General features: G+C 40.1%; 1 protein-coding gene across 1 annotated transcript in view; it reads left to right on the forward strand.

Annotated features, from left to right (window-relative positions):
- Positions 1-7,667, forward strand: part of APOH (apolipoprotein H) — a 48,699-nt gene extending 41,032 nt beyond the window's left edge. The window contains exons 5-9 of the mRNA XM_072939444.1: positions 529-605; positions 1,390-1,578; positions 3,984-4,163; positions 5,816-6,013; positions 7,518-7,667. Coding sequence (XP_072795545.1) covers positions 529-605; positions 1,390-1,578; positions 3,984-4,163; positions 5,816-6,013; positions 7,518-7,573 — 700 coding nt within the window. The 3' untranslated portion in view covers positions 7,574-7,667. The remainder of the gene's footprint in view (positions 1-528; positions 606-1,389; positions 1,579-3,983; positions 4,164-5,815; positions 6,014-7,517) is intronic.
- The last annotated feature ends 4,722 nt before the right edge of the window (positions 7,668-12,389 follow it).

Here is a 12,389-nt window from a genome sequence, read left to right on the forward strand (position 1 = left end):
GAGATTAAGAAATACTGTGTGCGAAAGAGAAATGCAGTCCTTTCATCTGAGACACCAATTTACTGGCAGGCTTCATGCTGAATGACCTTGAACAAAATTGGCTTCAAGGACAATGTTACATCCGCAGTAGAAATAGACTGCACCGTTTTCACACGTTCAGGTCAGCAGGCTACAGACAATAAATAATAGAGATCACTCAGTTTGATTCACTTTTGTGATCCTGAAAAAGAGGTGGTTCTTTGCTTGAAGCGGATAACCTGACCAGCTGGTTAGAGCTGAAGGATTTGGGGTTTTGGCTTCTACACCCATCATCTCTGGAACACTCTCATTCTTCAGCAGTTCACCTGCAGCACTAGGCTGGGAGACTTGATGAGCCTTAGAGAAGAGTTAAGCTTCTCAGGAAACAGTATTATAAGATGGAAAAGAAGCCAATAGCATTCATCTGAAGCAATGCTCAATGGAAAAGACATCTGAGATGCCACTGATGGATTATTTTATAATTTAATGGATTAAATGTTTCCTTTGCAGGTTTTATCTGAAAGGAGCTAATTCCGCTAAATGCACTGAGGAAGGAAAATGGAGTCCGGACCTTCCTGTCTGCGCTCGTGAGTCTGTGGGTCTCACTTATAGGGAAGGTGACCAGTTGGTTTGCCTGGCAGTTTCCAGGTTTTCACTCTAAGTTCTACACCCTGGAAACCCCTCAGTCCCAGCTCAGTGGGATGGTTGGTCACCTTTTGGGGGACTGTTCATCCTGATACCTTACTCTACAAGATGAAACAACCACTTTGGAATGATAAGCCCTAACCCTAACCTTAACCGTAGCTGTAAACCTAACACTAACATTGAAACTCCAGGTTAATTAGATCAGGTTGACAGCGCACTACTGAGTCTCCATGTGAAGTTACTTGTAAAAGCTCTGTCAACAAAGTTACAAAAGCAGGAGGTATTCAGAAGGAGGGAACAAAGCTGAGCTAGCACCAAGAGGTCACTCAGATGCCACAAATGACTTGTACCAAGCTGCTGTCATCAGCAATTATTGCAGGATGGTGCCTCAGCCAAGTCCTTCACCAAGTCTGACTTCCAGACGCATCTTCCAAGGTAGCATCTGGATTAGAGACATACGGTAACCTAAGCATTGTGGTCCTGTAACAGGCAAATTAGTGGTGGCAAGACTTAAACTTACTACTTTTTTAGCTTTTTGACCGGTTCAGACATCTGATTTTCAGATCATATTTTCTTATTTGGCTTCTGTTGACTGTTTTACCCTGGCATTTGATCAAATTTTGCATTTTCTCAAGTAAACCTTTGGATTTTTCCCCCCTTTCTTTAAAGAGTATATTTGAAAGTCTCAACTATTTTCATAAAAATGATTGTTCTTTCTTTCTTCAGCTATAACCTGCCCTCCACCATCCATACCTAAGTTTGCAAAACTTAGTGCTTATAAGCCATTGGCTGGAAACAACTCACTCTATGGAGGCAAGGCAGTCTTTGAATGCTTGCCACACCATGCAATGTTTGGAAATGACACAGTTACTTGCACACAACATGGAAATTGGACTGAACTACCAGAATGTAGGGGTAAGTGCCATGATGAGACAAAACAATCATGGTCGTGTGGAATCTCTTTTTTGAAAAGGACTGAAAATTCTAGTATCATGGAGTGTTTCAAATGACGTTGTTCAATGAGTATTTGTTAGCATCTATCATGTGCCAGGTAGTGTGCTAACCACTGGGGATACCAGATGACCTCAGGAAAATGATAGATAATGCAATGAACTACCTGGAGCTGCCTGGTAAATATTCCCAGAGGAAAGTCTTAGAGGAGGAGTACAGAATGAGGGAAAGGCATGCCACCTAAGGGCACAGGCTGGGGAAAGTCAGGGGGGCATGAAAGAACAAGGTGTGTGCATGGATGTCTGAATATTATGGTGAGGATGGTAAAGAGAAGCCTGGAGTAAATTGAGGGGTCTTAAGAGATAAAGGTGAAAATTGAGTTGCAGTCAAATTGGTATAAGCTTCTATAGTCTTTCCCTAAAGTTAGGAATCATAAGAATATTTGATTTAAAAATATGTATGAAAATTCTTTCTCCTTTAATTTGACCTATTATTACCATCTTTGAATTTGTCAACTGCATAACAAGTAGACAAATTATAGAGTTTATCACGCACATGAGGAGTTATACCAAGGACTGTTAACGTCTCCTGTAGTGGATGGATAGACAGATATCTTTTGAATATTTTAAACACAAGTGCTTTCCAGCATAGGGAAACTATCAATAATAATATCTAGAAACCTTTCGGAGGACTTAACTCTGGGCCAGGCACAGGTCTCTTGCTGTATATGTGCCATCTCATTTAACTCTCCCAAGTCTTCAGCAGTGGGTTTTTCTTTTTTTCCTTTCTTCAAACATTCACATAAATACATCAGCCGTCAGCATGTTGTGACATTCTGTCTCTCTTTCTTTCTCTCTCTGAAAACATACTTTTTTTCCCTGAACCATCTGAAAATAAGTTGTACGCATCATGACACTTACACCTGAATATTTCAACAGCATGAATGTCCCAAGAACAAGGACCTTCTCCTATGTTATCACTGTAGCCAAGACATTTAACATGTTTTGAATTATTAGCCATAACAATTTAAGCAATTATAGTATATACAAATGACAGTATTTCCTTCATATGCAAATTGCCTCAATCCATCCAGAAGTATCCTTCGTACGTATGTTTACTTTTATGTGAGATCTAATCAAGAATCACACATTCCATTTAGATGTCATACCTCTTTAGTCTCCTTTAATGAAGAATGAGTCCCTGCCTTTTCAGTTGTTTTTCAGTGACATTGTTGAAGAGTACAGGTCAGTTGTCTTGTAGAATGTTCCATAATCTGAATTTGACTGCTTATTTACTCATGATTAGATTCAAGTTAAACAATTTCATTAAAAATACATTCCATCACATCAGAAGGCACACAGTGTCAGCCCATCACTGGTCCTGCCGAATTTAATCTCTTGGTCAGGTGGGCTGTGCTGGTATCTTCTCTTGGTAAAGGCATCCCGTCCTCTTTGGAATTAATAAGCTACCTGTGGGTGATACTTTGAGATTGCGAGAATACCCACTTTCTAGCAGTCTTTTTAGCATCCATTGATAATCAGTGACTCGGTCAATTAAGACATCGGTGGTTACAAAACAGTGGTTTTCTAATTTTATCTTTCCATCTATATTTATCAGCTGGAATTCTTCTATAGAGAAGAGTTTTTCTTCCATGGAAACTATTTCTTTTTAGTAGTATTATAAACTCATGGATTCTTTTTCATTCAATTTGTGGAAGAGCCAAAACTGATCCAAGCAGTCCCACTTGGGACTTTGTCCTCTTGAATTACCTAATTAGACCACCAAACAAGAGCTCTCTGCTCCTGCCTCCAGCCCTGCTTTCTTGTACCGGGGTAAATGGATTTGGGGCTCTGCCGCTGAGGATCTTAGGAAGGCCGGGGGCAGCACCATTTTTCTCCTTTCTGTTTTATGCTGGCTTCTTGTGTAGTCTGAAGACAATCATAAGAATTAGATTTATCATTTAAAATCCAAACAATGGTGTTCTAGTGTGCATGGAGGGAGCCTTTGTGTTTTAATTTCATGGTCTGTTTGAAAGAGACAAACTTTTTTTTTCTTTCAAACCCACAATCTTAGACTGTGTGGAGATGAAATTTGCAATAAATAATACTGCATGATTATGTGAATGCCCAAAGAACTTGGTGACTCATTACTTTACTTTCAAAGTGTTGTTGTTTCTATTTTAGTATCCAAGGTCCCATAAGTATAAGATAACTGGGACAGAATTAAGCGCCAGGGTACCCCGACATTGCATTCTAGTCCCAGGAATACCCAGTGATTCAATGGTGTAATAGACAGGACTGTAACTGTTTCATAACTGCTGGGTCACGCTGCTATTTATACTAATATGTCTTATTGCATAAACTTTTTAGAAGTAAAATGCCCATTCCCATCAAGACCAGACAATGGATTTGTGAACTATCCTGCACAGCAAGTACTTTATTACAAGGATAAAGCCACATATGGTTGCCATGATACATACACCCTGGATGGACCAGAAGAAGTAGAATGTAACAAATTCGGAAACTGGTCAGCACATCCAAGTTGTAAAGGTATGAAATACGGGTCTTAAACCATCTCTGAATTTATCCAAGGAATCACCTTTACTTGCCATTTTTTTGTTCCAATCATTTTCCACTTCGTTTCTCAGACTTGCTTCACAGCTTTTGGCACGTGAAAGTTCTGGGATTTATATGTGCATGGGGAAGCTTCATGCATAGTGAGTTTATTTGAGATTAAACAGAATAAAAGAAGCGTATCTGTTGTAAGCACAGATAATATGGTGGAAGGCTGTGCGGGCTTCTGTAATAAAGTCTGTCCACGAGCATCCCTTCTTTGCTTTGTTCTAGTCGAGACTCCTCTTGTGGCAAAAACCAGCCACACTTTCAAGCTAGTTCCAGGAGATGGGGGCTAATTACAAATGTGCAATGGGCAATCACATGGACATTGAAGATGAGGAAATGAAACACAGCTGGTCCTCCTGAGGGCTGGCACTAAAAGGCGGGAACTATTGCTACTCTTTCTATATCTCATTGGCCTCACGATCTCTCTCATATCTCTGTGCTTCTCTGCTTACCCTCCTTGAACCTGGCTTAATTCTACACCACTACCTCTCAACTAAAGGATTCATCATCACTCACTGGCATCTTTTCCCTGAGATGCTGGTTCCTTTTGAGTTGGGTGTCTGTGATCTGGTCAGTGCTGTGCTTTTACAAAAAACAACCACCTTGCACTGCACTGGTGCTCAGGTTGCTGTGGGCTAGACTGTTTAAATAGCAAACAAAATTAGGCGCTAGAGGCAAAATGACGTATAACTAGGTCGGGGTCCCCTAGAAGCAAAGCCTGAGCCAGGGATTCAAGTACTGTTGATTTATTAAGTGAGTGTCTTGGGAGAAAGAGAGTGAGGCAGGTAGGATGGAGAAGGGCACTGGTTCTCAGACTTCACTGTGTATCAGAGTCCCCTGGGGGGCTTGTTTAAACAGAGTTTCTGATTTGCTGGATCTAGGCTAGGACCTGAGAATTAGCATTTCTACCAAGTTCCTAGGTGATGCCAATGTTGCTGACCCAAGGACCATGTTTTGAACAAGTATGTGATCTCAGCTAGAGTCTAGCTTCAATTTAATCCCCTGGGAGCTCTGGATCATGAATTTTACCCCAAAGTAGATCCCATAGAGACGCTAGGGGACCTGCTCATTTTTATCCCCCTGTCAATCACACGTAGGCTGTGGGCTGCTCCCTTCCCTGACCCTGGAATTGTGGGCTGATGTGCATCCTCTCCTGGGAGCAGTGGCTCCCTTATGGCTGAAGGCAAATTTTCAGAGAAAGGAGCATTTGTGAGCTGTTATCAGCCAACACTCACAGTGGCTAGTAGATGGATGCACTCACTCAATAAGTGGGATCAGAGTGGGGCAGGGGAGGCTTACAGGAAATGGCAGTGTCTGATGGGGAGTTTTCACTGAAGTCTAGAATCTCATGATTCTGCGCTGACACTCCTTTGTGGCTACTATTGGGGTAGAAAGGTGATCTTGGAAGCCATGGTTAATGGTTCTATGGATAAAGAACTGCAGTGAACAATGATACTGATGTTATTGACTTTTGCATTCTTAGAAGCAATTTGTTTCAGGTCTGCTCATCTACGGGTTCAAATGCTTAGGAAAGAGGAAATGAACTCTTAAGTTTTGACTACAAATATTGTCTCTTCCAGCATCTTGTAAATTATCTGTTAAAAGAGCTACTGTGATATTTGAAGGAGAGAGAGTAACTCTCCAACAAAAATTTAAGGATGGAATGCTGCATGGCCAAAAAATTTCTTTCTTCTGCAAAAATAAGGAAAAGAAATGTAGCTATACAGAGGATGCAGAGTGCATAGACGGCACCATTGAGATCCCCAAATGCTTCAAGGGTGAGTTTCAACACTGGAACTTTTAGCGAGCACTTCTGCTTGCCCTTTACCATTTTCAGTTCTTTTATTACATAATGACTAAAAGAAGCCATGTCAATTTGGCCACTGGATTTTTTAAAAGAGTGGGGCAGAAGGAAACAGCAAAATGAAGCAGTAAGCTGCGTTCAGTTTCTCCACTTTCTCTTCCAGTTCTGTTCCTTAAAACTCAGGGTTTTAGGGTTTTTTTGTTTTGTTTTGTTTTTCTTAATGGAGGCACTGGGGATTGAACCCAGGAACTCATGCATGCCAAGCATGTGCTCTACAGTTGAGCTATACCTGGACCCTCAGTGTTGTGGTTTTATTTGAATGAATGTTGAGGTGAATTATGCCATCTTGTGTAATTCCAGATTATGCTTGAATAATAATAATAATTATTATAATAGTAATAATAATAATATTGAATGGAATATCAAATCATAATACCTCTTAGTTCCAAATGATAAAGAACTAACTCCAAATTACAAATTAACTTATGTCAACGGTAATTGGTTTATAGGTCTTCGAACATTTTTTCCATCCTCCAGCAATTCCTAGTGTTTGAAAAGTACCCATTAGAGCAAAGTATTCATTAGAGCAAAATATTTTAAGGAAGAGGATATTGTGTTTGTATGAGACAAAGAATGTATAATGGTCAACATTTAAACCTTTTAAGGTGTCAGGTTTCAGGTTTAAATATGCTTGTTGCTATGAGGGAAGAACTAGCTGGAGGCTGAAGCTGCTGCTGCCTCTAGGCTTAGAAATGCTTCAAGTATGTTGACAGCCCGGTATCAGCAGGCTGGTAGAGGGAAGAGTTGGGAGTAGATTAGAGAAGAGAGGGTTCTAAGAAGTGGCCAGCTTGAAAGAATGATGGGAATGATAACTAGCAAATAGTACCCACCTCACAGGTTTGATGACTAGAAATATTATCCATGACTTGGAATAAGTGCTCAGTGATACTAATAATGGTTACTATCATTGTAATTACAAATTGCTAGAAATGCACTGGATAAATTGTTATTGTTCGAAATATAGCAGGGCCCTGGTGAGATGTTCAATACTAAAAGTGACAAAGCGCAAGAATCCTAGAACATATCAGCAGAAAAAATATTAGCAGAGGATAATTTAAAAAACCAAACAGAGCTTTGTTAATGTATTTCTCTGGGCTGCTCTCTTTTTGAGTCTTCTGGCATAGGCAGCACTGTTAGTGCGTTGCGGAATAAATAAAGGGCCGATACGGGGTTTTTTTCCTTTTAATCTTAACTGTCAGAATTATATAGAACTTTTTATTTTCTCTTTGGAAACAAGTGCCTTATCATTTCCCCGATGCTTTCTTGAATCTCTTAAACCTCACACTAAAGGGTTTCGTTCATGTTATTAGATTTATTCTACCCATTTGTAAAATACATTTGATTTGGCTTAGCTATTTAACACATTTAAGAAAGGACTTGTTTCTCTCAGAATGTTTTATCTTTTTCTCCCCAAACAGAGCACAGTTCTTTGGCTTTCTGGAAAACGGATGCATCAGATGTAAAGCCATGCTAAGCTGGTTTTCAGATTCAAAATTAAATATCATACTTGTGTGTGTTTGTCCAAGGCACCTAATGGAACGGGAAAAATAAAGTGACTGAATTTATTGTGTCGGTCATCGCAGTGTTACTCACCGTGGCAGCTTACTTTTAGTTATATTACCTGGTTAAGAAGCCCAAATATTTGGAACATTGTCATTGATGTTCCAAATCTGTGTTCATTGCTATGGACATTCAGTGTTCATTGCTATGTTCATTGGCTATGAAATGGAAAGTGTGAACAATTACCTGGGTAACCCCAGTTCGCCCCCTCCCTAATTCTCCTCTTAAGTGCTTTCACCTAAAGCAACTGCAATATTTTTCATAGAATGGTCCGAAGACCCTTGCATCAGTATCACCTGATACTTATTACAGAGGAAAAAATACTGTGTCCTAGAATTTCCAAGGATGGCCCCTCCAAATGTGCATTTATGACAAAGCCCCCAGATAGTTATTTGCATTCTTAAGTTTGAGAAGCATAACCATAGAGGAATGCATAGACTCCCAGGTCAGTAGAACTGGATCTGAACTCTTAATGTTTGGTTTACATAATGCCTAAAAAAAATCTTCCCTTACCTGCGGAATTCTAGGATCCATCACTGACATTGCTCCTTTGTTTATATTCAACTTCCTTGCTCTTTTCTCCTTCCATAGCACATGCTGGCAAACCCCACCCCAGGCTCTAGCTGCCTTTTCTATGCCTGCACTGGAGCAGGTGAACATTGCTGGGAAAAAAAAAAGAAAAACTCACAATTATGCTAACAGGTCCCACCTGGATTCATGAACATAAACCTCATGTAAGCCCCTCGCTGTGCCTGGCAATCCTACCGTATTTCTCTAGTTTGTTTATCCCCCAACTGGCCACCTGGCTGTTTCTCTTCTCAACTCTCCTAAAGCCACCTTCTCTCTCCTCACACTGACCTGATGACCTTGGTCCTTATTTCAGTGAGAAAATAGAAAAGACCCCTTTTTAATCTTTCCACAACCAGATCTATCATCTCGCCAGCATCTGTACCAGGTTCTTTGCCTTCTGTCTTGTTATGATGGATGAACTCTGAGATCCCATCCAAGGGCAAACCTTATGCCCAGCATCCCATCTTATGTTTCCCATTTAAGAATTTTGCTTTTGTGATGAATGGTCTTCCATTTTTATTTTTTCCATTTCTATTGGAGCACTTCTGTCAGCATATAAATATGCAGTAATACCACCAATTAAAAAAAAACCTTCTTGTGACTTCACATCTTTTTCTAGCTACTGCTCCATCTCTTTACCCCTTGTTTTTATAAAAGTCCCAGAAAGAGTTGTTTATCTTTGCCATCTCCATTATATACTACCCATCACTAGTGTTAAGATTCGTCTCCCCCAGAGATACGTCCTCGGTGATGCTTCTTCATCAGGGCTTGACCTGCCCCTCGTGAGATACGGGCCAGCTCGCTTCTCCAAGATGCTTTTCTGCTCCTCCTCCTTTTACAGACACCAGATTGCCATTCAAAAGTTCCAAATTCCCATTACTTAACTTTCAAAGACAATTTTACTTTTTCTCCCTCAATCCTTTTCTGGGATATCGCCCCTCTTCCCCAGTCTCTCTCTGTCTCAACCTCTCTCGCCTTCTCCCCTCTCCCTCCATATCCCCTCCTTTCCCTTCTCTTTCTACTCTCTCTCTTTCCTTCTTTCTCCTCTCTTTGTGTATTGGCGGTTAGGTTTGAGAGTGTGTGGTGTTGGTGCCTCCCCTTCCTGAACCAAAAAGCCACATTTATTGATATTGCTGAACAAAAGAACCATCCACCTTGGATCTCCTCCCTTAGCACAACATTCTCTGTAAGTCTGTTTTTAAATTTTTTTTTAGTTTTTAAAATAAAAAATGGGGGTTACGTAATTAATTGTATTTTATTATTATTATTATTATTATTATTATTATTATTATTAATGAAGTCACTGGGGATTGAACTCAGGACCCCATGCTTACTAAGCACACACTCTACTGCTGAGCTATACCCTACCCCCTACATCTATAAATCTGTTTGTACTTTCTTATATACACTGATTTATTTCACTTTTTAGATTCCACATATAGGTGATGGTATATAGCATTTGTCTTTCTCTGTCTAACTTATTTCAATAAGCATAATACCCTCCAGCTCCATCCATGTTGTTGCTAATTGCAAATTTTTATTCTTTTTATGGCTGAGTAGTATTCCATTGTATGCTTATACCATACCTTCTTCATCCAGTCATCTGTCAGTGGACACTTAGGTTGCTTGCATGTCTTGGCTATTGTAAACAGTGCGGCTATGAACATTGGGGTGCATGTGTCTTTCCCAACTAGTGAAGAAAACAGGCAGAACATTCCTTGACATAAATTATAGCAATATTTTTTTTGGATCTGTCTCCTAAAGCAAAGGAAATAAAAACAAAAAGAAACAAATGGGACCAATATAAACTTAAAAGATTTTGCACAGCAAAGGAAACCATTGGCAAAGCAAAAAGACAACCTACTCAATGGGAGAAAATATTTGCAAATTATATGACCAATTAGGGGTTAATGTCCAAATATATAAATGGCTCATACAACTCAACATTAGAGAAACAAAAATAAGCAGAAGACCTAGATGGACATTTTTCTAAAGAAGATGTACAGGTGGACAACAGGCACATGAAAAGATGCTCAACATCGTTACTCATCAGAGAAATGCAAATTAAAACCACAATAAGATGTCACCTCACACCTGTCAGAATGGCTGTCATCAAAAAGACCACAAATAACAAATGTTGGGGAGGATGTGGAGAAAAGGGAACCCTCATACACTTTGGGTGGGAATGTAAAGTGGTGCAGCCACTATGGAAAACAGTATGGACGTTTCTCAAAAAACTGAAAACAGAACTACCAAATGATCCAGCAATTTCACTCCCGGGTATTTATTTGACCATATAGTTTCTTTTAAAACTGTTCTGCTGAAATTTTTAATAAGGATTCACCAGATTGAACTTTTAATAGATTATTCTGTAGAAAAGCTCCTGGGATATTGCAAGTTTGTTGAGGATGGATTTTTGCATCATTTTGTTCATCAGAAGGCATTTGAGGCTGCTGGATAGGCTTGGGTCCCCGAAAAATTAATCAAAGTAGACTTTAAAGCTTAAGCCATAGTAATGATTCCTCTAATTTAGTGATCTTTTCACAGAAAGGAAAATCTGCTATTTTTTCAGTCTGATTAGGCAATTTGGATTAGAGGAGCCCATCAGTAGACATTGCCCAATTGCAGCCCTTATGTTTAGTGATTTTGTGGTCCATTTAGTTCCATAAGTCGACTCTCTATTCCAAATGTTTTTCCTCTTAAATGCTTAGATCCCCAGGTTGCCTGTCATCAAAATTCAGCTGTACCCTCCCCAGCCAGTGCGCAGTGATCTCCCCCATGGGCTTATAGTCCAGGAAGTTAGTCTCCTCCCCCGACAGGCAGCCTGGTGAAGAAAGAATGAAATCATAATCACAAATTGATGGTTATCTTCCTACATTTTAACATGGCTGAATTGGGTCTTCCCATCCAATGTAATGGTGCTTAACTAGCAACCTCAGCTCCATTGAAGCCTGTGAGCTGCATGTGGCGCACAAGGTGTTCTTCTGTGATAGGCAGGTCCCTGGACTAGCTTTCTTATCTTGGACTATGGCAGATGGGCTTCGAAACGCAAAGGGATCCAGGTCTTAACTTTTCTCTCGTGGTATAACACTTTTCTGCAAGAAGCTATAGAAAATGAACGTTTCTAAGGCATTGACCAATCTTTCAATATGTAAGATCTCATTTCTGAGTCCCCAAACTCAATAATAAGTATTCACCAGTAGAATTTCCTATCTGCTAGCCTGAGAATAATTCCCCAACTTAATCCTGAAGTGAAGGATTTAAAAGCTGAAAGAAAGAAGGAAAGAGAGAGAAAGAAAGGAAGGAAGGAAGGAAGAGAAATAAAAGGAAAAAAGAAGGAAGGAAAGAATAGAAAAGAAAAGAGCTTGGAGTGTGCATATGTGTGTGAGTATATGCATGTGCAAGTGTGTGGTTGATGTGCACATATGTGAGTGTGTCTGAGTGTGCATGCATGTATGTGTACGTGAGCATGTGTGTGTGAATGTAATGTATGTGTTTACATGAGTGTGTGTGTGCGTGTGTGCATGACAACTAGTTCTTTGTGTGCTAATGCTGCCTCCTAGTGGCATCCATTGCTTCCAAACGTGCACACAAAACAGTTTGAAATGAAAAGACCTGGTATTGAAGTTTCCTGTGTCAAGCAGTGGGAAAAAAAATCTCCATTTATCTAACCTCCATTAATTCAATCTTCCCAGTCATCCCATCAGGAAGGTAAAGAAACTGAAGCTCAGGGAGGTTATATATCTTGGTTTACATAGGTAATGGAGCCAGACATCCAAACTTCAGAACTGTGACTTTTCTCTCATTCTTACGCTGCTAGTTAAGCAGTGAACTTCCCAGTGGCTTCCTGGAAATAACTGAGGTTCTAAAGTTGGAGCTTTACAGCCTGGAGAGGAGGGCTGAAATAAGGTGGTGGAGAGATCTTCGTATAGGTGAGGCTCTGAAGTGCCCTCGCAGGTGGTTGCTAGTTTGCATGGACCCTGGCTACAGCAGTATGTATACAAATCTTCCTCAACTTACCATGGGGTTACATCCTGATAAACAGAGTGTAAGCTGAATGTATCATAAGTCAAAAATGGATTTAATATGCCTAACCTACTGCACATCATAGCTTGGCCTAGCCTACTTTAAACGTGCTCAGAACACTTCCATTAGCCTAT

The sequence above is a fragment of the Vicugna pacos genome, chromosome 16, assembly GCF_048564905.1.
Source record: "Vicugna pacos chromosome 16, VicPac4, whole genome shotgun sequence".
Classification (NCBI taxonomy): Eukaryota; Metazoa; Chordata; class Mammalia; order Artiodactyla; family Camelidae; genus Vicugna; species Vicugna pacos.